Consider the following 26,831-nt stretch of genomic DNA (forward strand, 5'->3'; position numbering starts at 1 on the left):
TTGGTATACATCTGTTCCGTATGTATTTATGTGTGTGTGAGTGTGTGTATATATATATATATATATATATATATATATATATATAGAGAGAGAGAGAGAGAGAGAGAGAGAGAGAGAGAGAGAGAGAGAGAGAGAGAGAGAGAGAGAGAGAGAGAGAGAGAGACTGTATGCATCTTGGGGGGTGTGCACACTTGAGTACTGTATGTGACACGGATTGAAAAACAAAAAAATACCTTGCTATAGGAATAATATTGGCAGATCAGTCGCTGGCCAGTGCATTCCACTGGCAATATTTTTTATAAGGCTCTGTGATTAAACTGTAGTAGTAGCAGAAAGAGAAACATAAAGAGTTTAAGTGGTATTTATTTACAGTATTCTTTTAGTGCATCACTGCAGCTGCTGTCTGTGTTAGGCCTAAACAATATTGTAAAAAAAAAAAAAAATACTGTAATGTAATTCATGACTTTAGTGGAAATGGTCATTTTGCATGGTAATTTTCATTTAAACTGAAAAACAAATGTTTTTTTTGTTGTTTTTTTTAAATGATGGTGATATGCTTTTTGCTGGGGTTTGCATCAAACAGACATATTTTCTTATGTCTGGAGAAAACAATTTGTAGGCTAGGGCATCTCTGTAGTACCACCATTTCATTTATAATAGTTATTTGTTATGCATGTTACATTTATCAAAAGACCAGCTACAGTGATTTGGGTACCTATCAAAAACAACTACAATGTACAGTAATGCTAGGAACCTCAACACAGGCCTTAAAACAGATAAAACATTTTATCCTCAAGATGCATTCTTTACAAAGTGAAAGACAGCATCCCATTTCACAAAACGTACAATGCTATTTCATCCTTGACCATCAGATTCAACTAGAAGAGTATGTAAGTGTTTAAAACTCAAGGCTGCTTTATGAAGTCAGTCAAAATGCTGCTACATACTGAGATGAGACTGTGTTCAAATTGTCAAGTGAATGAGCCAGAAGTGTGAGACAAATATTCCCTGGATTTTATAAATATGTTCCAACTTTCTCTTCTCTCTAGTGTGATGAAACTCACAGTAATGCTCTCTGAAGCGGAAAAGACTTGCTGGAAAGCGCTTCAGCATGCGCGAAATTACTGAATAACAATTTATTTCATTTATTTATGATTTTTTTCTGTCTAAATAATAGCGACATTTTGTGGAAACTTGGTGTTTGCTACCCGTGTTCTGTAATTAGGTTTCTTCAATTTGTAACACAATCTCATATTCACTACATTTTGTTTGATGTAGTTTTCAACCTATGTGATGATACCTAGGTTAATGCTATGGACTAATATGTTTGCCATGCACTGGAATGCCACTTGAACTGGTTTCCTTACATTCATGCTAATATAGCTTACTGGGACTGAAGAGACAGTGGAAGAGAGCAAGAGAGAGATTTACTTTCTGTGCTGTCCTTGGTGACTCACTTTAAGTGTAGCCTGACAGATAAGGCAGTTCCCCAACTGCATGTGTCCTATACAACCAATCAGATGTTGGCCAAAGGGCTGTAGAGGCTGATTAACACAACCTGTCAAATATCCTTTTACATTTGGATTTTCCATAACCAGAGAGCATAATAGTAAACCGAGAAAACACACACACACACACAAAAAGAGAGGCCTACCCTACCCTAGCCTTATTCTGGCTCTGCAAAGCAAGCCACTCTGTAAACACAGATATCAGCTGAGGCTACGCACACACGCATACACACACTGACATATGCACACACACATACAACTAAGACATAAGGAAGCAAACAACACGCACACACACACACACACATACACACACAAAGCCAGCAGGCTCTCACCCACGCGCTGAGCAAACCAACGACTTCATGAATATCAACATCGACGTACCGGGCCACAATACACAGGCCATTTGGAAGGGAGGAGACACGGCTATGGTACGTGTCCACCCCAGGACAGATGAATCAACACAGCCAACAGCATTACTTACCCTCCATTCCACGGAGACAGCCAGAAAGCCACCAACACAACCACACCAGCTGGGTCCTCAACAATGCCTCTTCTATTATTTTTCCTTCCAAACAAAGACAGTGTATAGGAACTGCTGTTCTGTGGTTTATTTTACTGTCTATTACCACAAAGCCATCAAAAACAATGCAGGATTTGGTTCTGAGACCTCTGTTCACTGTACACATCCATACAGCAAACCCAGCAGCAGCCAGCCGTCTTTCACAGAGCACATTTACTAGTGGGGCCCTTGGTCTGGCTTCAGAGGTCTTGATTGGCTGCTGCCCTTAAGTGACAGCAGGCCCGTGCAATTGTGAGCCATCTCCATCCCGCTTTCTCTCTAGTAACACAGTGGAATAAATACAGGGGGGTCTCTAGTTATCAGCCCAGCCAATCAATATCTGGGATTTTAATGAAGGGGGGCGGGGTGTTTCTTAGCCTCCTCCTGCAGAGGTAACCATGGCAACCCTTCAATGACCCAACAGCACAACGCATGAGGGAGCCTCCTCAATGCAGATCTAGGCAAGGGCTTCACTTAGTGTGCATGGTCTTTGAAAGAAACAACCTGCTTTGCACTCATTCACACCTGGGAGCAGCCCAATATAAACACAGTCCTCCAGCAGGCCGCTGACCAGCTTCAGCGGAGCATTAGAGGGTTAAGCACCTTGCCCAAGGGCAACTCAACAGCAGTCATTCAGGGAGGGTAGGATGTTACGTTCACCTTCACACCACACACAATTCCCACATGATCCACTGTTTTGAACCTTTTCCCCTCTGGTCAGAAAGCAGCTTCTCTTTAGCCGACTGGGAGCCTGCAGGAGGCGGGTGGAGAGAGACCAGAGAAATTAAATGGTTGACAAGGTTAGCCGCATCTGTATCTGTTGGCGTTTGAACATGATGATGACAAATGTGGCGATTTCCTCTACAAGATCCTGCTGAACCGATTAGATTATCAGGCACTGGGCTTCCTTCAAGAACCACTGAGCAGAATTATCATGCATGGCTCTTCATCTACAGCCCTGTAAAGTATGCTCCTTCAAGGACACACAAGGGACAGTATTATAAACTAGGCCTAAGCAATGCAGATGATTCATATGAGACCACAATTCTGATATAGTCATGAATGCACAATGTACATATTTATTAATTTTGACGAATCAGTGGGCAGCAAGTGCTGTGGTAACAATGAGTGTGTGGAAGACAGGCCTCTCTAAAAGCCTGGAAATGTGAGATGATGAGGAAACTGGTCATCAAAACCTTGTCCAACAGGAGACAAACTCATGTGCCAGTAAAGACTGTCAATAGTGCTTAAATCCACATTAACTGGAGAATAAAGTTAGGCTAAAAATTACATAGGTCATATTGCTTCTGTAATGACAGTAAAAAATAGAGGCCTTTCACAAAATGTTGCCAGAGTGGTTACCAATGGTAACGAGGGAAATGCCAGCATGTTGGAGAACTGAAAACAAAAGGAAAAAAATTGTCAAGTTATTGTTCTTGTAATTTGTTCCTCCTTTTATAGTATGATTGCAGTATTTGAACAGCCTCATACTACACAGAAATTACAAGTTTTCTTAGTTTTGTCAGTGACTAAGAGGTGGTCACATCAGTCTCTCCTTTTGTTTTCAGTCCCTTGTAACCATTTGTTAGCTACAGAAACATTCGAGGGCATGAAAAATATCCTCACAGCAAATGACCCACAAAAGCAGTATCAAAACGCATCCTGACTGGTATCTGCAAGATCAAGTTCTGAACCATTTATGTGTTTAATTTCTCCCCCTCGACTCGGTTTATATCAACTGTTGCAGTTATGCCAAAAAATGATGTCACAAAAATGATGACATTAACATTTAAGGCAGTGAGGTGCATGGCGTGGAATGAGGGGCTGGTTTCTGTCTGAATTTTAAAATGCAAACAGAAACCAGCCCATACAACAGCTACATGTGACACATTGCAAGTACAGCACTGAATGGTATAATCAACAAGAGTTGCTTTCAATAATGTGATGAAAAGGTACTTATAAACTTTATGAACACTGCAACTAGGACAAAAGAAATGCACTCTTGCTATACGTTATTTATTCTTAATGCATTCTAATGCTTTAGCTGTTTAATCTTATCTTTCCTTGCTTGGTTGGCTTTTGCTGATGTTAGATCAATCAGAGTGATGTTTGTAGTTCAGATGCAGAAAAATGTATCGAGTGATATCTAGTTAACTACTCTCCAAACACTCCGAGGCAACACTATCTACCCTTAAATAATATTGTGTCCTTATCATGCAGCCACTGGTGTTAATCACACTGAAGCACATTCTGCAAGCTACCCAAAAACTCCCTCTTCATCATTAGCCAAGCAAATACAATGATTAAGGCTGGGGGTGTTTGCCAAGAACAGTGATGTTTTCATCCCACACCTCGCCCATGCACAGCAGAGGGTCCAATTTATCTGACTGGCTAATCAACACTGGTCCTCTGTACTCCAAGTGTTGGTTTATATGGAAAGTCCCATTTAGATCTCTCATCCATTATCAATGCCAGTGCCAGGCTTCTTCCTTACTATGATAAGGATCACTATCATCCAGACAAGACAGTGGGTTTTAGCACTACATGAGATGAACTTGATAAACTTGGAGGTACAGTAAGTTTTTGGTTGTTGCTTAATTTCCTAATTAGATTTCAAAAATAAGGGTTCAGGTTTTTACCAATACTTTAATCACTATCGTTTGTACTAAAGTGGCCAATAACTAATATTTTGCGCTGTTGCGTAACATACTGTTACTGTCGACTGAAAACCATGTAACTCCAAATTTGGTGATGTTCATGTTTTAACTTTATTTGAGGATTTGCATGCTCATCAATAGGTTAAGAAAGTTGTGCAATTCTAAGAGCTATGAAACCTTTTCAAATTTTAGATAAGCTGAAAAGGCCAAAATTGTCAAGCTAAAAACAAGACTGTTTTCCTGGAAAGTTAACATTCTGGTGATACATGGTTTTCACCAGACAACAGTGATTTGAGCATTTCCATGTTAAACAATGATAAGAATGGCCAGTTTGGAGCGATTCCACCCAAAGTTTATTATGAAACAATAAAGAGACACCAAAACTCTAAAGTGCAACCCAGACAAATGAAAATCTTTCAGGCAAAACAGCTGTTTAAAGCAGGGAATCCATCGTACATCCTCAGCTCTAGAGGACACACTAGGTACCTTAACGGCTTTACATGAAGATTAAATTGCTGAAAAATAATATGAATAAATCAAACTGTCAAAGAAAATTAAATGTAATTGCAGGTTCTCCAGACCATAACTGTGGTCAGGAAGACACCTCTGTCATAGTGAAGATGGACAACACTGACTGGAGAGTACATTGGTTTACCTGTACTTCTAATAAAAATAATTCTGACCCTGTCCAGAGGCAGACCTACTGTACAGGATGACATAACTGCCATCATTTGGTAGTTTTATCAAAACGGCCTCGCAGTATCATGATTAAAGAGACTTTTTTGCTGTAGGCCCTGGTAGGGATCAAGCTTGTTTCTAGCAGTGTTACTGCTATGCTGTGCTGCCCTGGCTGTTCCACACCCTGTGCTATACAGAGCCCCACTGGAGTGGTCATACATAAGGAATTTGCAAAGAAACAAATTTCTCGTTCCAGCTGTTGTGTGATATGGCAAGTGAAGTTCTCTAAATTCATCAAAAATGTGCAGAGGCTGACTGTGTTACAAACATGAGGTCTTTCGCAATCAGACACACTCATCTTCTAAATCCAAAAGAACAAACAAACCAAACATTTACATTGAAAGCTAATGACAAAATCCATGGTGGGCAGGATGAGCATGCTGAATATGGATGTTTTCTGCCAGGATTGCATTGAGAGCCAGGAATGACCTCACCTCCCCCTTGGTTCTGGCCAAGCCTACAATCATTAAAACTAAGTGTCTCAGCTCTGTTACTGTTGGCATGGGCCGTGCAGCGCTGAAGGTTATGGATGGCAGTGGCTAAAAGACCTCAGAGCTGGTCTAATTTGTTGAATAGTTTCACATTAGCCTCATATCCCTATATGGAGTTTTGTGGGAGAAAAATGCCGATAAAATGATTTTAAATGACATCAAAAATATTTTCTGAATTTTTTTTTTAAATAGCCGAGATCCGGTCTGAGTAGTGGTGGCTGCACTGACCCAACAGTGCAATGCGAGTCATCAAAGCACTATGCACAAGGAGACAGCAGGAATTGCAGTCTGCTGCTTTTATTATGAAAGTGAAATTACTGTGAAAGTAGAGTTATAAAAAGCCTTATAAATAGTCCATTCAGTAGGCAGAGGATAATCACACTGCTGCTATCCACTTGCAGCAGATCAGCTCCATACAGTGTTGGAGTTAATTCAATTGTCAACATCTGGTTTTGAAGGAGAGTCAGTACCGCCTTGACGAAGGCATCACATCATTCGATCAGCTCTACAGAGAAAGGGGCAGGGGGCTTCCGTGCCTCACTCACAGTTCAGACACCACGACTTAATTCAAATAGCAGTTTGTTGGTTTGTTTGTTTTTATGTTTAAATGAGATCATAAATCTCATAATGAATAATAATAATGATTGAAAATATTTTTACAGCCATCAGTCCTTTGACAATGATCAAATTAGTGGCTCAGAGATTTAGATTTTGGTCACAAATACAAAATTTGTGCATGAGTAACATCTGCCATTTGGCGTTAATCCTATACGCCTTACATTACAGAGAGTACTTAAAAATGTAGTATGCTAGTCAGAGTGGAGATGCTAACCCTGGCAGTGTTAGTGTCTTGCTCTGTTCATTGAGCTCTTTACTGTTTATAGCACCAGTTTCACAACCAGGTTCAAGCAGAGGTTCACTGATCTTAAATCCCAAATCTGATGCAGCTGAAATGGTCTATAAAATGTATTATATGGGGAAATATTTTCAAATATGGCATCTGCTGGGTGAGGATTTAAGGGTCAAAGGCCATCGTCCTGAAGAATACACATAAGTAAAGCCCTCCGTGGGAAAAAGTGCTTTTTCAAGATGCTTTATCTAAAATAAACCTCTTTTTTTTTTGGCTGGCTCACTTTCCGGCCACCATCTGAGCTCACGAGACAAAAATAGCAGAAGTCAGCAGTTACCACAGAAACCCGATCACTCTGCCGTTTTGCCGCTCTTACGGTGAGTTACCACAGCAACAGAGACAGCTGGCTGCCATCAGAGTGCTGTTTGGCTTTTATCAAATGGCCATTTTCAGTAAGCACCTTATTCTGTGCACCCAGGCACCCACGGTACAACAAATATAACTCACACAACATGAGGCGGTTTCAACAAGAGTTAGAAGCCTATTACAGGCTTATCATTACATTCAGAAATGATGCGATGCAGTCTGTTTCATGATAAGCCAAATAATGTCCAGCATGAAAAGACCAGAATGACAAGCCTTGACATATAAGCAGTTATACAATGTTTGAGTGATACAACTAAGCTATAACCTGCAGTAATCCTTCCACAATCAAAATGTGCCTCCATTTGCCACTGTCACTTCCATAAGCTCATTCTTATAAGTAGGCATGCTGTAGGCAATATTATTATCTCTGCCAGGAAGCAGCATGAATGGTATCATGCATTTATCATGTGTATCTGTCTGTGTGTGTATCTGTCTGCGGCTAATCTCGCATACTACTGGGTCTATCAGCGCAATATGTCTTAGTGCACAGCCATGAACGCATGATCAAGGATCTCTCATGGTGGCAGTGATTAAAAAACCTTTGAAAAACCTGTTTTATACTGCAACTGAGCACTAACTCCTTACAACAGGCCGGTAGTGAATGGCCGCAAGTGATCAACAGCTGCTTCACTGTGGAATCTTATTTTTATTTTTTCCCCATTTATTTTCGCTAATGGCAACCATTCATGTCTTGCTGCTACAGATACAAATAATTTGAATCATGTCTTCTTGCCAGTTATTCTAATGATAATGTACATGCTGGGGCAGGGTTAGGGTCAGGGTTACATGCTGGTCTTTTGGTATTGTTCCTGTCCAGATTTGCACGCCATGGTAAGATAATTGTGGCTTGTATTCATTCAAACAAACAGCATTGTGGCTGTTCATTCAATATCGACGTTATTCAACATTCAATAATGTCTGCCAGCTGCTGAAATGCCTTGTTTGGATTTGTCTCCATAGAGCCTATCTACTCTGGTTACACCTTGATGACGTACTCGGCATGGTGTCTCCTCTTCATTCCACTACTCTTTTGCACACACACTGGACACACAGCCTGCCCTACAGTTTGTGTTCACCACCCACATGCCCCCTGGACACACCTAGCAGAGATCTGCACTCTTCTAGTTATATATAATCTTCATCTTAGACAAAAATAGTCTCAATTCTCAGCCCGAGTTAGTGGACAAAGACCATTTTCTGTTCAACTGGCACCCACTAGAAGCCTATTGAATTATTTTGTTTTTATCAAATTAGACACTGAATCATTCACATAAAAACATATATCATAGATGCTTTTCTCTCAACTGTAAATAAGCTTCCAGCAGATGATCAGGCAAGGACAGAGCATCACTCACTTATATAACTGATATTATCCACTGACTCCTGAATGTCACTGATGACCTTTAATCTCACAGGAACTGATGCAATCTAACATTTATCAGTATGCATTAATAGGTATATTAATGTCACATGGATTAATATGCACTGGAAAAAAGAAAAACAAATTTGGGCATTATATATAATTTGGATAAAATCTGTCAAAGAGAAGCTTCATCTGGAAAAAAGTAATAGTAGTTTGCTAATGTGGCAGGACTTTGAAAATTATTCAGTACATTATTATCAAAAATTACTATTATTTAAATGACTTTTTATTACATAATATCCACAAACTTCTGTCTAGACATCAGGTTGTCAATATAAAACTGACTGATTGATCTTTATTGTTACTCATCACAATACAACGAAATTTTGTTTGGAGAAATCCACTCCAGATAGCAGCAATAATAAATAAATAAAGTGCCATAAATATAAATATAAAAGTAAAAACAGTAAAAAACACAGCAGTTATTTCACAGAGTCCCGCAGGTATTGCACAGAGTCCAGTGTTGTGCTGAGACATGATAATAATATGATAATAAATGTTAGATAGGTGTCATTTTGAATGAACCAGTCCCCACACTGTCAAATATTTTTTCCGGGATTGGATCAGTATTTTCCCTCCTGTTTGTCACGGTGGGAAGTCTGGAGTAAATTGGACTGACATTCCTGTGGTGCAGTAGCTGGGACGCTCCAGACAGTAGTGAGAAAACTTTGAAAGGTCACAAGATGATAGATTTAAAAAAAAAAAATTCTACCAGACAAATGTATTATGTGTAGATGTCAAAACTACACTCTTTTGCCTATTATCCCCATGTCAAATACTAAATACTACTAATGCTAAATCGTATTCAGCCTCTCAGCCTCCTCTGAATTCAACTTTTTTTTTCGCTGAGGATTCCACTTTTCTGCAAAACGCAGATCATGGTGGTGGTTATGGGTAGGTATTGCTTTTTCACAAGCCAAAAGATTGTTCCATCACTGCTCTCTGTGTCTCGGCCTGCAGGAGGAGCAGGGCAGCCAGTATGGAGGCACACTGTGTTTGGAAGCATCCCCCAAAGTCTTGTGGAGACACTGGATCTCTGGCAGCTGCTGTTGTGGAGCTGACCATGCACTCCGACCAGATCAATAAAGTATCACATTACTAGGTGTGCAGGAGGAGCATCTCTCTAAGAGATGGGCTCGGTGTGTTTATTCGTTCATGTTCCACCCTTTTAGCCATTCACATCGCTTATGGGAATTACAATATGCACAGTTTAGGTGGAGCAAAGACCTAAGAGCCCTGCATGAAAGCAATTCAGTGTACCCTGCAGGACCAGACAGTACAGTGAGAGGTGCGCCATATTTCCACATAGCAGGAAGAGGCTTGGTGATTTTCTAACTGCAATGGCTAGAGCATCTTGTGAATTCAAGATTTTGTTCAGCTATTCTCTTAGTTGCAACAACCCTGTACTACCACAGCACTTTGATGTTAACAGGGAGGTTTTAAAGTTTCACTCATTTCAGTCATGCACAAAAAGAGCATCAATGAGAGCATCTATTTTCCACTGTACACTAATGAAACAAGTGTGAATGACTTAAAAAGAGTTGAAATTTGAAGGAGAAACAAAATCAATACTCCCACCAGGCAAAGATGTAAACCTACACGACACCGACTACTAACAAACTCCCATCTGAGCCATTGAAGGCTTATTGCACTACTATTGATTAATTCCTTACTCATAGCAACCTCTACAACAGCAGGCCAATGGAGTGAAGGCAAGACAGGAAGCAGCAGCCAATTACCCAAACCTGTGTGTTTATAAAGCGCTGAGCTGAAAAGAAAGATGGAGGTGGACGCATGAGGAGGGAGACATCTGATGAGGTCAAGTGTCTAAAAAATGAGCTCTATGTGGTTGTGAATGTGCTTTGTGTGTGTGTGTGTGTGTGTGTGTGAGACACAGAGAAGCTAATCACATTTGTCCGGAAGTGTCTGAAGTGGATGGTGTTGTTTCTGGTTAAACCGGAGTCAGTAAGGTGAATTCATAAGTGCTGCTGGCTGTTGAAAACAGTGAGAATGGGCTAATGAAGGGTTACGCTTTCAAAGTCTTCAAGTAAATAACACCAAAGAGAGGAAAAGTCCCAGGATGCATTTTGGAAAAGAAATTCTGACCTAAAGTTCAGCATTTAGTATAGGATATAAAGGGTACAGTTATTATTTTGTTGTCATTTTGTCAACCAAGGACTTCAGTTACATCACTTATCTTGCCATCCATTTAAACTTTATCACAGCATTCTGAGTTAACAGGAGTGGGTGTCGCCTTTCTTATGTCTGAAACAACCTCTTAGGGTCTTGCGGTCACCTTTTTCTGCATGAGGGCTTGTGATCTAGGTTGGCTGTAGTTCATTAAAGCGCATTAAAAAAAAAAAAGCCATGTGCAGAATTTTTAAAAAGCAGTTTCTCATTATCAAAATAATTCTGATATGGTTTCTGAAAAGAATAGGTATGCTGGGAACTACTCATTTATCAATTTTTAACATCTTTAGCCACCTGTTACTGTGAGAAAGGGGGAATAGTGCCTCCTTCCTGTTTTGTGCCAGAAAGCAATCTCACTGCGTGTAATTGTAATGCAATTGAGTGGATTTCTCACCAAATCTGAACCACTGATCCTACAACATAAAATGCTGTGTAGTGGCCAGTATATTCACAGCAATACGCTCATTTGTTTGTGGTGATTAAACTAATGTCTTAACATGAATGTGGTAAAGAAGTGTGTTTAAACGGTGTGATTCTAAAGTGCAGGTAGCACCTTTGACATGTAAGCCATTGAGTTGATACTTTAATCCAGCGCAAACTGAGTGGATGAAGAGGTTGAGTAGGAAAGAGTTCAGAGTCTTACTGTGTGACACCTGGCTGCTGACAGACACACACAGACTGTCACGGAAACTGAACCTGTGACCTTTCATTTATGGCATGGTCCCTGAGGACTAAGCTATGGTGAACACTATAACAGAGCCTAGAGGATCGTTATGATGGTTCACACTGAACAATACCATCAACATCTCAGTGGGGGTCAATTCATTTTCTATAAATCTAAGCAACCAGAGAAACATGGCTGATTCGCGGACAATAGATAGCTGAGCCTCCTGCAGGCATCAGCCATCAAGAGCCAACTGGATTTTCACATTTCCCCAAAAGACATCAAAAGTAAATACCAGTTACTTTGCTCAGTGGCTCATTTTCATGAATCTCCATTGTCCATTTCACATGTACCATGGCCATGATACATCCCCACCACCATTTGGTGTTCTGCTGAAATACACAGTTAGAGAGATCGTTCCATGAAGACAAAGGTCACACTTTCATTCTCTGCAGCAGCCCATGTGTCCTGCCAGTGTCCTTGAGCAACACTTGAGCTACCAACCTACCACTCATTCACTGTAAGCCATCCTGGATCAGAGTGTCAGCTAAATGACTAATTCAATGACTAATGAAAAAATGCACGCTTTAAAAATAATGCTATAGTAATTTTATTTTTTCTTGTCGTTATTTTTGCCCGTGTAGGGTCGAAATCCACCGATGTATTGGCCACAGTCACAGGCTGCTACCGTCTGATCCACTGCAGGTTTGCCCAGTCTCACCAATGTCATAGCCTCCCATTGTTTTCAAAAATCCATAAAAAGCAGCTCAGAGACATGCTGCTGTGTTGCAAACTGTAATCCATCATTTTAAATGAGATGACTACTGTAATTTTTCCTAACACAAAATGCCACAATCACTGCAGTTTCAATCCTGTCAAAGTAGTTTTTTTCTGCATAAAAAACATAAAACAGTCCCAGAAAATGTGACACTTCTCTGTGTGGTAAAGCAATGGAAGAAAATACTCATTGGAAATGATAAATGAAGTTAGTCAGTGCAGTAGTATGTCTATGCAAGATGTTTTTATGTGTTTTTGAAGACAATGACAGCCTATGACTCCAGAGAGTCAGGCAAATTGTAGCCTCTGACAGTAATAAATATATTGGTGGGTTTAGACTCTTCAATGTGTGAACAGAAAAAAACACTATTATTCTAGTATTATATTCTGTTAGAAAGTTAAATCTGAAATACAAAATAAACTAGGTGCTAACCATAGACTATGACTCTGTTCTATCTGCCATCCTAGAGCCGCCAAAACTTTCTACCCACTGGCTATCAATATCCAAACAACTGGCAATAAAGCAGGATCTAAAGTTTCTTTCCAAAATCAGAGCACACATGTAGATAGATAGATAGATAGATAGATAGATAGATAGATAGATAGATAGATAGATAGATATACTTTATTGATCCAAAACTGGGAAATTCCCAATCCAAAGTATGTATCCAAAGTATCTGTAGATAACTCAAATCCTTGGTTGAAGAAATGATGACTTGAGCCTCATTTTAGAGATATTGAAATATAAACAAGTAATTTTCCCACAAAACTGAAAGCAATTTGGAAATTAACTTTACATTGCTGACAAAAGATACCATATAGCTACAATCTAATTAGACTGACACTGGCTAAAATTAACTACAATCGATTCCTCACTTCAGTTATTAATAACCTGTAATATTACTTGATCCCTATAGTAGTGGTAAAGCCTCTATTTAAGTGGCAATCTAAGCATTTTCAATAGTGCTTGACAGCTAAACCTTTTGAAAGCTCATACATTCCAGTGAGGGAATAAGCTGCTGCTGTACTGACTTAGTGGAGGCAGGACATCTGACCCTCAAATGACCTCACATTTTGGCCAAGTGTTGAGCATCTCAAATCACAGGAGCAAGGCTCCTTCAGCCAGCCTTTCATACTCAGTTAGAGGCTGCACCTATACACAACAGCAGCATCCACTTCACTGTCCCTTTCCTAAATGGAGTTTATATTTGGGTGTTGTGAAGGAGAGCTGCTGTGCAGTGCTCCTCTGTTGAAGAGCCAAGGCACAAATGAACAAGAGAGCGTGCTGCCGCTGTGCACGCTAGCTCTGATCTCACATGAAAAAAAGTTACTTTGGCTCTGACTGTGTGGCCATGACAGAATCAATTAGATCAGCACAGACTGATACTCCTTGAGGCATCAAGCTGGTAGTGGAGTGGGGCATCATGGGATTGATCAAAGTGAAAGGTCCTCTTGAGAGGGTGGGGTGGGGGGAGGAAGGGATTCGCTTGGAGACAGCGGCCCACCTACAGATCAGCACTGCAAGTTCTCTAAGGGACGCTGGGCTGTACAGCGCCGCCAGACACACATGCACGCATACAAACACCATACATTTCACACACACACACACACACACACACACACACAACACTGTGCTATGTTAGCTTTGGTGGCATTGTAGATTGGAAACACTACAAAGTCATCTGACAGAGGCAGAAAAAGAGAGAGGGAAGGCAGACAGCACTGGAGAGGAGGTAACTCCAGTGAAAGCATCCATCTTCTGACATGCTCTCACACACACACACACACACCGCATGCAAGGAAACACGTCTCAACAGCATCCAACTGACACGCCATTCCACTCAGGACCAATAACACACACAGTGACAGCAGATGATCTCACATCCATGCACACACATGCATTAAGGCTGAGAATGAGAGATTGTGTGTGTATCTGTGTATGTGTGTGTGTGGGGGAAAGTACAGCACAGCCAGCTGCTCACAGCGCCAGCCTCCGTGCTAAAATGGTAGAGCCCAGCTTTCTCACTGTGCAATCTGCCACTAGCAACCATGGAGGCAAAACAAGAAAGGACAACAGAGGAGAGAGGAGGATGAGGGGATGCAGGAGGAGAGGACCGCCCCGTACACACCTCCTGCCTCATCCCGCTCTGCTTGTCCCCCGCACAACACACACGTAGACAAAAAAGAAAACAGAAAAAAACATGCACAAATGCACAAACACGCAGGAGGCCACAGGATGGTGGTGGTACTTACATGAGGACTCTGTGCCGAACATGGCTGGGCCAGGAGCTGCGATGGAGAGAGAGGAGAACGAAAGGGAGGAGAGAGGGGTGGGGGGGAGAGGGGGGGGGGGGGGGGAGGAGAGAAGAAGGGGGGGGAGGTTGATGAGCAGGCAGCTACACAGCGGGGGTCATCAAAGCAACACAATGCAGCCAGTCGGCCGTCGCTGCCTCCCAGACGGCCAGATGCCGCGGCTCGGCTATCCGTCGCTGCTTAACAACCCTCCTCCACATACACACACACACTCTGCTGGTCCAGCTACAGGAAGGAAAAAAGGCCTTGTGGAGAGGGATTTAGGAAAAAAAAATGTTTAAAAAAAACACCAGCCAAGCAGCAATCCTCCACAGCCGAGACGAAGTGTGGTAAAAATCCAGAGATGGAGCTGTGGTGGTGGCAGCTAGCTAGCTACCGCTGCCCCCCTCTCTCTGCAGTCTATCTCTCCTTCTCTCCCTCGTCTCTCTGTTTATCTTTTCTGCCTGTGGGCTCAAATGATGAGGAAAGAGAGGAGAGAGAGGACAGGCAGAGGGGGAGAGAGCGGCTTTCACGCCGAGAGGAGAGAAGAGGAGGAGGGGGGAAAAAACAACTCAAAATCCGGTGAGGAGCCGCTGCTGCAGCCGCTGTAAGACAATAGCTATGCAAACAGAGAGTGACGTCAGGAGAGAGAGAGAGAGAGAGAGAGAGAGAGAGAGAGAGAGAGAGAGAGAGAGAGAGAGAGAGAGAGAGAGAGCTGCAAAGATCTGACAGACTACTACTGGATGGAGAGGGATGAAGGGAGGCAGGAACCAAGCAAGGAGGAAGAACAAGGGAGAGACAAGGTGAAAAAGGAGAGAGAGAGAGAGGAAGGCAGGGGTGATGAGAGATGAGAGAGAGGGTAAAAGAGAGGAGGGAAGAGGGAGGAAGTAAAGAGGAAAAGCAGGAAAGAAGAAGGAGAGAGAGAGAGAAGAAGAGACAGAAGAGTAAAAAAGGAAGGAATGAGAAAAAGAAAGAGAGACAGACCAGGAGGAAATGAGAGAGGAAAGAGAAGAAGAGAAAAGGCGGGGTCGGAGGGGGGTTGGCAAGCAGGAGGGAGAGACAGAAATTGAGGGGCTTGGAGGGGAGATGAAGAAAGAGGCAGCGGGAAAAAGAAAGAGTGGGAGGGAAAGAGTGACAGAGAGAGAGAGAGGGTGACAACAGGAGAGAGGCGAGGTGAATGGAGGAGAGGAAGGAGAGGAAGGAGAGAAAAAGAGGACAGGAGGGCAGATAGAGAAAAATGGTGTGGCAGGTGAGGGGGCACGGACTGGAGAAGAGAAATAAAACAGCCAAATAAAATGGTTTGTTTACTTCAAAAGACACAAGGAAATGAAAAACCCTTGCATGTAAGGACACACACACACACACACACACACACACACACACACACACACACACACACAGTGGAAGGGGAGGAAGGGGTTGCAGTCTGTCAGCTCGACAAACTGAAACATATGAAGCCGGGCACTGGAGACCGCTGTGTGTTTACCTGCTGCGCACACAACAAACACACACACCTGGCTATCAGGGAGCCACATATGGTGACAGTCATCACCAGAACATTAATCACACATGAACTGAACGTTAGAAGAAAAAAATGATGTTAACAATTAGGTAGGTAATAAGGTAATTCTTTTTCTTGTACCTTCATACTTCACAGATTTACCTTTCATCAAGCTGCATCATTGAGACCAAGTTTCAGAACAAAAGTACTCATAAAAACGTAAAAGAAAAAAAACATAATACAATTCATACGTCAAAAGTCCAAACAATGAAACAGGCAGCAACAAACAGGGGCATGAATTATCAAAAGCAATTGCAGACATTATGGAAATGTGAAAGTATCAGTGCTGTGAAATGACTGACAGAAGCTTTTTGCAGCTCGTCCCTGAACTAAACGCATCAGATTCTTCCATTTGAGGCACGCAGACTGTGACGAGAGTGTGTGATCATTAATTCAACTCTCCATTCCCCTTTTCCTATAAGCATGCACAAAGTTATCCGCAGCATCAAGAAAGCTAAATTTAAGAATTCTCAAGACCTGTTAATGCGACCTAGAACTGAATTTAAGATAACTTTAACAACCTAAATAATAAAAAAAAAAAAACGAAAGGACATAGGTGATGAAATTATAAATGGACAGAATGAGTAGAAGCACATATCACGAAATCAAATGTGACATGACATCCAACTGTGATAACACTCCCGATTCATTAATCATGCATTAATCTAAGAGTGAACATGCATACAGGTCAAACATAATGTGACCAACTGGAAGCGGACTTAATTAATACACTGGGAAACTGGTGCCATTCATCACTATGTACATTCATACGCCAAATATAATATTATTAACACTATTATTACATAAAATAAATAAAATAACACTATTATTACTATTCTATTATTACATTTGAGACATTGTAATCCTTTTTTTCCTTTTAAATTTGAATGATTTCCTGCTTTTTCAGATTCTTTTAGCAGCTGTGGGTTGTCTGACGTGCGGGTGGTGAACCTGCTTTAAGTGATGAGCCTCATTATTGATGCATTCTGTAAAACTTTAATGAAGTCTTCGCAGGTAAACGTCACATGGAGTAAAGTGGTCACATTCCCGGAAAATATGAAGGGGTAGCGCAAGCCAGGCCTCCGTTAAGTGCATGAATGGGTACAGTGCTGAGTCCATGCAAGAGCATGCTAGCCTAAATAGATGGGAGGTCAGCCGGACGTCCCGGTGGCCCCCGCTGTGAATGGAGTGAGGCTAGCAAGCATGTGGATTAGTTCAGCCATAGAAAAGGGGAGCATGTATCGACGGAGAACTCTGTTCTTTTGTGTCTCACACATGGTCACCCTCCTCCTTCTCCTCCTCCTCCTCTGCCCATGTCTTTGTCCCTCAAGCAGAGGAAGGGGGACCCCCTCCTTCCCCTACACTGCAAAAAATGTCTCAAAAGCAAGGATACACCGATTGTGAACTTCTAGGCCGATACAGATACTGATTTTGAATAACAACTTGGCCACAGCCGTAGTCATGTTGTTGATTTTAAAATGAACTGTTTTAAAGTCTTTTAAGCCTCTTAGGCATACAAATTTATGATACCATCTTTAACATAAACTTCTTTCACATGACAAAGATTACTTTTATGAAAAAGAATTTAGTTTCAACAAAAACAAAACTTTGCAAGACAACATTTGAACATATTACGATAACATATTAATTTGCCTTTGTCCAAGACTCATGTTTACTGAATACATCTTGAACACATCATTATGTAAACTGATGCAGCCTCAAACAATAACAAGGAGCTGACAGCAGCTCAGTGAGACTTGGGTCTCAGGAAACTGTGACCCCGCTCCAACTCAGACTTGGATATCAATCCTCATCCATGTTCTGTCCTGACCTGTAGGTCTACTCGGATCCAAAGTTGCAAATCCCTGATGCTGGCAGTCGGTTTGTGCATCATTTTATTTTTCACAGGTCTCGTGTCTCAGTCAACTAAGGGGACAGGCAGTGATTACTAACAGTGACACCAAGAGAGGAGACACTAAGTTGTAGTAAGCGCCCGGTGGTGGAAAACACTGCTTGTAGTCACTACAGATGCATGGTCGATCCAAATGTCATTTTCTAATTGCCAGGATTAATAGTAATAATCATGCTAAAATGCCTGTGGGGAAAAAAAAAAAACTTTTTTTGCTGGAGACATTACGCAGAAGATGTTTGTCCATCCCAAGCACGTTTTTTTCCAGTCAACAGCACAGCATTAGTCTCGAGCCCTGGACAAAACTGAATGGATAAATATCGGACACTGCCGTCAGTGTAAGTCATCTTATTGGTCGATAGGCCGGCGGCAGTCAACAAGGCCAATATTGGCCGATACCGATATTCCACTGCATCCCTGCTTACAAGTTATTAAATCCAGTATCACATGTTAAGATTTTGTTTTTCTTAAAATGAAAGAGATCTCATTGAAGGGTGAGTTGATTTCACTTGTTTCCAAAATAAACTGCTTTGCTAACCTGAAACCTGGGACTGAAAACCAATTTAAAACTAAAAATAATGAAACAAAGCAGGAAAGCCAGACTACTTCTAACTGAAAACACACCACAAAGGTTGTGAAATAATGTGGGAAGTATAGGAGACAAAGACAATGGGAAAGGGACATGACAATCAATGAGAAAAAAAACGTGAGTGGACGAATGTGGCAACTTTGCATTGCATGCAAAAAAAATAAGACCTCCGGTAACTGTATTTAAGACACTTTGATATTTTTAATAGCTAAAACTTTTTCAGGACCCCTGTAACCCTCTTATTATTTATTTTTTTTTTTTTGCAGTGCACCACCCCTCCCTGTGTCCCTCAGAGCTGAAGATGTCTCCTGGGTCATGTTAATTGCTCGGGGGGGCTCTCCCTCAAACACTCCGCTGAGAGGAGAGGAGGGGGAGGAGGTGCAATGGGATCGGCTTGATGCAATCCCATCTGTAATCACAGTTGGCCTAATCTGCTCTCATGTTGGCTTTTCACAATTTTTGCCCCTGATCAGCATTGGTGTAATCTGAATGCAGATCAGCAGCTCCGGAGGGAGTGTAATGGTTGCATTGCGAGAATCATAAAACCAGAGCAAGGCTGAGGTAATCTCTGCCAACGGTTAGCACAACCTGGCTAAAACACTAATACATGTGTTACTACATTAGCTGTCAGCATGTCTCTACATCAGTGTCAGTACATATTCCAAGTGCAGGAGCATGTGCAGTAGTGCCTGTGCTACAAGCTGTTCAGATTACTTAATTTAATTCAAAAAAATTAAGACAACTCAATTGCACACACAGCCGATGTTTTGACAGAAGTTGTGTTCAAGGTTATGAGAGCTAATTTTGTAATTGAATCAACCAGTTAGAGTATGCTTCCCTGCTGGGAGAATTTATTGCTGCTGTTAGTTGGAAAATGCATTACAGTTTTGACACTTCTCTCTTCACAGAAGACTCATAATAGCTTGCATCAGTGTCACTGAGACAAAATGCTCTATATATTCATTGTACATGGTGGATAATTTGATTGTGAGATATCTAATGAAATCCTGAACGATGACAAAGAAGCACTTTGGCAAAGAAAAGTCTTAAATCGTATACAATTTAAGTGAAAGAAAAACGGTTCGTCTGTCTCCAAGCCAGTGACAGTGAGATTGTTTTTGGCTACAATAGTTAAGTGCTGAGAATGAACAGCCTTTACTGTCAGATAGGCATGGGACAGTGTGAAAATTTGATTGCACGATCATCCTGGCCAAAATAATTGCAACTCACAATATTATCCTCATAATCATCAACATATGCTCAAAACTCTTACAATGGCACTATAACATAATGGAATCGGTTCACCTTACATTGTATTAATAAACTAATATTTCATTGCATCACAGACAGGACATATCACTTTTTAAGTGAACATCCATTTTAGTGAAAAACAAAGACACATTCAGACTCTGACCAGCACCCAGCAGGTAATCACAGTGAGAGAAGAAAATATTTAAAAGAAATAAAGAAATAAATAATTTAAAAATAGTAAAAAGAATCTATCAACCTAACATCCAAGCATTCACATGGTTCAATTAGTTTTGTGTTGTAAATGCACAGTAAATGAGTAACGTGCTTGTTTTGTATGTTAGCGAGCTAGACAGCTTTTTCAAGTCACTGATGAGGATATTCATGATCATTCTGATTTACAATTAGCCTGATAATGGAAATTCACAACAATCAACTTTATTGTGTTTCTGATTGTGATCCATGAAAAATTATATACAGTCCCATCCCTACTGTCAAATTCATCCTCTTGCTGTGCAGTCCAAGACTCACTGAGTCATTATGTGGCTGTACCCTGCTTGTATTGCCATTACGATTAAAGACACACACTCATGACACCGGAATAATGATGGTGAAACCCAGATGAATGGGAGCGATGTCTTTTAATGAGTGCATTACTGAAAAGACTACTACTTGCTACCTCTCTTCCTTAGAATCACATTCATGAACCATTTATTCCTGAACAATGCACACCTCACCCCACCCCCGCCTCCATCAGAGAATGAGTACCACCCCGAAAAAACATCTTCTCCTGGTTGCTAGGCAACTGAAAATAAGCGTGAGAGAAGTGCTGCCATCCGTCAGTGATGGAAAGAGGAGAAATGAAGGAGAAGAATGAAGTAGGAGGAGGAGGGAGAGGGGGGGAGAACAGTTGATTAGAAAAAATAAGGCCAACACACTACAGAAGACCTGCTCGTGGCCTTCTGTGAGTCTGTAAGTGGGAGGAGGTGCAGAGGGGGGGTGGAACGGGTCTATATTCAGAAGGCTGCTGGACCTTCAATGAGCAGCAGAACAAGTGTGCTAATAATGACTGATGAACAGAGGCTGGAGGAGGTGCTAGTGTGCACTCAGAACACCAAGAACTGGCACAGTCAGACGTTTCATTCAGTTGGTTCATGTGCCATGTGTTAACTTAGCTTACTAGGACTTTGTAATTGTTTAGCATGAAGTAAACACACCCCAAAAAAAGGATGTTAAATGTCCACACTGCAATGTGACTCAAGTGACATATTTTGATTAAAAATCAAGGCAAGAAACCTTTTGTCCTTCAGCCAGATTGACTTGTACATCCCAAAATTCAGATCACCCAATTTTTAAAGTACAAAAGGACCTCCAATACATGATTACTAACCAGAGGTGGCTGCAAGATTAAAAAAAACAAGCGGTACATTTTGATGGAGGTCAAGATTAACATTTAACAGGTGGTCATTTTCCAACCTGGCGAGAATGAATTTACTGTAAGCCAGCTGGTGTGAAATCGATTGTGCCCAGTCCACCCCCCACCACCCCATGCAGACCAAAGTGGTGACTGGCAGCCCTTTGATAAACAGACAATCATCCCCCCAGTTTCCCTTTAAACCAGACTCCCCGACAAAAGGAGGGTCGGCGAGGCTTTGATTACCTCCACTGGGTCACAACTCAAACGCAGTGGCACCATTCAGCTAACTGGGTCAACAGCCCGGTGCCTGTCACTGCTGACACCAGCTGGTTAAAGGGGGGAATTGCGCTGATCCAGCCTCAAATATGCTTTATCTGGACCAGTGATGTAAAATCAACTGACAAAAATAAGCCAATTGTGGCCTCATAGTGGAGCAATTGAATATAAACATCACAACAAAACATAAAACTCCTGAAAGGATCAAATCTATATCCATTCTAGCTGAATTTTAAAAAGTACAACCTGAGGTGATTTGCTCATTATTTCTGCTTTTGACAAGAAGAGATGTTTTTTAGTGTGTGTTGGGCCTGACCACAAAATCATTCCCCACTCCAGCAATAAATGGCTTAGACACAAAGCAGAGAGGAAAATAAAGTCCACTTGATAAGAGACAGGAGCAGTGGGCTGTCACCTCTAATTCAGCTGCTCCTTTCAATGTTGGAACTAATCTGAAAAGGTCCTGACAGGCCAGAGTCAACCACATATAATGATGCTGAACCCTATTTTTCACTGCTAAGTTATGCAAGGTGGGCGTGCTGAGCATGTGTCATCATCATCCTGCTTCATACTTGTACATTTACACACACTGACATTTGGGAAGGTGTTCAGTAGGACTGTTCCGTATCATATCATTCATGATAATACCGCATAAGTTTGTACATAAAAAAGTGTCATATCATGATATCAACAATATAGCAGCATGATGACATAACATGGTAACATGATGACATGCTGACGCTTTTGCATGCCCTACTGCATAGCCTACAGCGTTCACTCACCACCACAACAAACATGGCTAAAAGTCCAGTGTTTTTCACACCACCCAGGTATATTAACAGCTGCACAAATATACTTAAATTAAACAAATTAAGAGTTTCCCAAAAGCGTCATTAGTTTCACATCACTCATTAGCGTCATTAGTTTCACATCACTCTCCCCATCCCCAACTATTCAACAACTACTTCAACTATTACATCCCCCTGCTGTACAGTGTCATTCTGTGGAGCACACTGAAATTATTGTCTTTTCATATCATCTTGAATATTGTTACCACAAATTACCATGCAATATTGTGATATTATCTTAAGTCTACATTGCCCAACCATGGTGCTCAGTAGGCCAATAACCTTTACTATTGTTCTGCCATCTGGGAGTAGCTCCATTTGCACTGCAGGGTTTAGGTACCTTGTTCATTCTCTTAACCAAGATGGATTCTTCCCAAGTCAATGTAGGGAATAAAACCAGTTGCCTTGTGGTCATCAAGGCCCTTTCACTAACCACTGGTCCACTGTCACTCTACTACATAAAGCACTTTGGATGCAAATGTCCTTGCAAACTTCCCTCACTAATCCGACTCAAGACGTTTTCATCACATCAATGTGTCTAGTTTGGGGCAACACATGTCTGTGTTACTGGGTGTTCATCTTTATTACTGTGTCTGTAATGTTAACACAACGAGTGAAGTACAAGCTGGAATACTTTATGACCTCAGTTTTCCTCGGGGATAAATAATGTGTCTATCTATTCATCTGTCGGTCCATCTATCATCTATCTGCGTGAATAGAAATCTCCCAACAGAGACCAGCAGTATTATCACAGTTACTGTTGTGTTGAAACATAGCATAGACATTTGCTGTCCCAAAGTAGACACGTTTTTGAGGGTGTCAGAGTACAGACACTTTCCCGATCTCTTTGGTTCTCGCAGGTTGTCTGGCTCAGAGCGCCGTTTCTACTCCACAGCTGTTCCGGATGTATACAGGCCGTTGGAAAGTCAAGCCCTCTGGACTGACAGTGGGGCAGAATTTCATACAGATGGCTATAACACCGCAGACAACAAAAAACATACCGAGTGTGACTAAGGGCTGAGAGTCTGGACAGACATGATCCAGCATAAGAAAATCAATAACATCCCTATTACTGTAGCTCAGTTATTTGGAAAGACAAAATCATCCAATTTAATTAAGATGGCGTTACTTTCTCTATCAATGAGATGAAATGTGAGGTAAAGCACATATGATGAATACCTCAGGTAGACTTTGTCTGTGGCATTACAGGGATTGTTGTTCATTTTCTCATACAGTTTGCATGGATTCAAAAATGTGCACATATTCAAATCAGGAGGATCGAAAAGGCAATCACAGATAGGCCAGACAGCGACCATTTCATTCATCAAACTGTCTCTGTATGCAAAGCAGGAGTGCAGAATGAAGTACGCAGCCACTGGACTAATGCTGGTCATTTCTGGCTGTGTCTGAGAGACCAAGCCATTTTGGCAACTAACCAACCATCATGTTGTGGTTGATTTCCATTTTGAAGTCCCATTTGTCTGACCTGAAATAACACTACATGACGTGAAATAACACTAAGGGTGGTGGACAGCCTGGAAATGCCACAAGGTTAATCGTGCTCTTCAGGACCATGCTGCTTTCATTACTTAGCCAGCCTCGCTCCAAGAATAATGAATTTTTTTTTTATCAAGCTATTAATCTTGGAATATCCTATCCCAAGCACCCTTGCTATACTTAAGAGGAGAGGAAGGACATACCCTCCAGCCACTGGCCAAATGTTGATAGTGCCTGTGAATGTTTAGCTAAATTTGAATGATGCCTGTCAATCTGACTAGTTATCTCTTGAACATGTGCTCTAAAACTGACAATATGTGTAGCAATAAAACTAGTCATCAGCCACTATATCCTGTAGACATATAGCTAGCTTCCTGAGCAGCTTATCTGGAAGAGATCTACTGTGCTTGAGCTGGGTCCAACAACTATATACTGGTGAGGGTTGTCTATTTAAAAGCCATTTTGCTCTAACAATTCTGTTTTCTTTTCCAAGTTAATTTCCATTTGACTAAACATCACAGTATTTCCCAATACTTGATATGCTGAATGCACATCTTCCTGATACTGAGTAGCAGCCCCTTTTGCACAATCCACATTTCAACCGTCTCCGTTTAAAAATCCTCTAACTCATGTGCTTCTCTTTTCTATATCGCCTCCTTTCACCTCATTTGCGCATTTAATGAAAAGAGAAAAAGTCCCTAATACTTTGGAAATTCAGTGAACATGTGTAACAGCTATGACCTTCCCTCACTTGGCCAGAGCTGGGTCAGGTATTAGCGAGCCAGCTGCCAGCAGTTTGGAGTGTTTCCCCTGGATTACCTCTTAAGATGAGCCAAGGTGCAAAAGTCTCAACAGTGATCCAAGTATCATGAAACCAGGCTTCTCCAATGGGTACAGGTGATTGAAAGCAGACTTTGGAAGAGGACTTTTTTTCAAGCAGGGCAGGGTGGCCTGCCCTGTCCAAGGTAGGGCAAGCATTTCTGCCTGAGATCATGTTACCGAAGTGGTACACAGATTCTAAATAAAGGTCCCTCACCAGTTCAATCTGGCTTTGTAGAGTATGTGTGGTGTGGCAAGGGGAATGTAACAGAGTTTTCCGGTACCTTAATTTCACACATAGCGCATAACGTAACTATCAACATGGTAAAAATCACTCCATAGCATAAGATTATTCTTAAAAACTGAAACTGCCACAATATGTTAAATGACAATGGGTTTACAATAACATATAGTTGGTGAATTGAGACATAAAACCTGCAAATACCTTTCCAGACTTACTTGCACATTTTCCAAACTTTTCAAGATCATCTTCCAGAGCAACCTCGATTTTAAAGTTGAGGTTTCAGCGCACGGAGTTGCCCCATCTCAGGCAGACAGTGCTGTCTGAATCTTTGCAGTAAAAAAGACAGTTTGTAGGGAAATAAATCCTATCTTCAAAGAGGTTTTATTTTTAGTTTATGAATTCGTGCTCTGGGGAATACGAACTCTGGGAAAAATGCCCTGTAGAATCTGTCTGAACCCAGATACAAGTAGTTATCATCAGCGGCCTTCAAGTCAGAGCCTGCAGGCATTCTCCATTAAACAAGTCGCACCCAAAACTATAAAGACCCATCCTACACCATTTCTACAATTTCAGCAATACTCCAATGGTCACTGAGGGCTTCTGGCAGTTGTTATGTTACCACAATAAATCCCCCTTTATGCTCTGACAGTTTGAGTCTTACGGCTGCACCTCAAAATATGGTGCCAATTCCAGAGGCCGGGACCATTCATTTTGGGATGCCGTGCCACAAATGGCTTACCATTGTGCTCAAGGAATCTAAACATGCATGGATGGGGTCTGGCTTCTTTAAGCTCTGCTCCATTCAACCTCCATCTTGTGTTTTTTTGAGTGGAGTGACTGAAAACAGATGCAGATCTTGGTGTGTGACAAACTGTTTGAAGCATGAACATCAGCTATACTGGTATCACACAAACCCTGCACTGTAACTACACAGACTGCAGATGTACAGCTGAAGTCCAATCAATTGTTTAATCTAATCGACATTGTGATAACCAGGGGGAAGCTGCTGTACAAGAGAATACCACACTAAAACACTAACACTGTTTGTAGCTATTGGTGATTTATTGTAGCTTGCATTTGTGGGCCTACTTCATCGTTTGGTGCTGTATTTATCTAATCCCTGCAATGCTATGGCACAACCTCAAGCAGAAAATTTCTCAGCTATCTGAAACATCAGCAGTAAACATCAGGTTCTGGTGTCAGTGCCTGAGAGCCAAAGTGCAAGAGTTTCTTTGAAGAGAAGTGATGCCATTTTGCACCCACATGCGGGGAGAAATTTATGATGGAAGAGACAGGGATACTGATTTTTCCACTGAGAATCAACAGACCAGATGCAGCCACAAGAAATGTTGTGTTCTAAGTGAGGGGGGCCACTCTTGCTTTTTCTTCACTAGAAAAACTCTCACTCTCTGCACTGCAAAAAAATAAATAAATACAGAAAAGATACTGCCTTTTAATTATATGAATGTGAGTCATATTAACAAAACATATTTTTCAGCTGCAAAACTTATCTTCCAGTGTCTTTATTTTTAGATTTGAACATAAGTTCACTGGTTCTGCATAAACAGTTTTACTTTTCTTGTTGTATGGATTATATTGGAGGTTTCAAAAAGAGAAAAAACGCATTGGTAGTCAACAATACCAGTATGCTGCCGAAGTTATACAGAACATTTACGCTGTAGAAAAGGCAGAGCAGACCTGGCGTCAATTTGGGTGTCAATGTGTCAAGCTTAAAAACAAGGGAGTTAAAATAGTTAAAATAACTTGGTTCTAATGCAACCCACCACTAAGGAAAAAGGTCACATAAAGGACAATGTGACCCAGTGCTGAGTAAATAAAAGCCAGGGC

The 26,831-nt window shown here is 41.3% G+C and overlaps 1 protein-coding gene across 1 annotated transcript in view; it reads right to left on the reverse strand.

The window, feature by feature from the left end:
• LOC115361236 (suppressor of tumorigenicity 7 protein homolog) overlaps window positions 1-26,831 on the reverse strand; it is a 62,404-nt gene that overhangs the window by 30,268 nt on the left and 5,305 nt on the right. The window contains 1 exon segment of the mRNA XM_030054606.1: window positions 14,537-14,572. Within this exon segment, the coding sequence (XP_029910466.1) occupies window positions 14,537-14,558 (22 nt within the window). The 5' untranslated portion in view covers window positions 14,559-14,572.

This window comes from Myripristis murdjan, chromosome 6 (assembly GCF_902150065.1).
Source record: "Myripristis murdjan chromosome 6, fMyrMur1.1, whole genome shotgun sequence".
Lineage (NCBI taxonomy): Eukaryota > Metazoa > Chordata > Actinopteri > Holocentriformes > Holocentridae > Myripristis > Myripristis murdjan.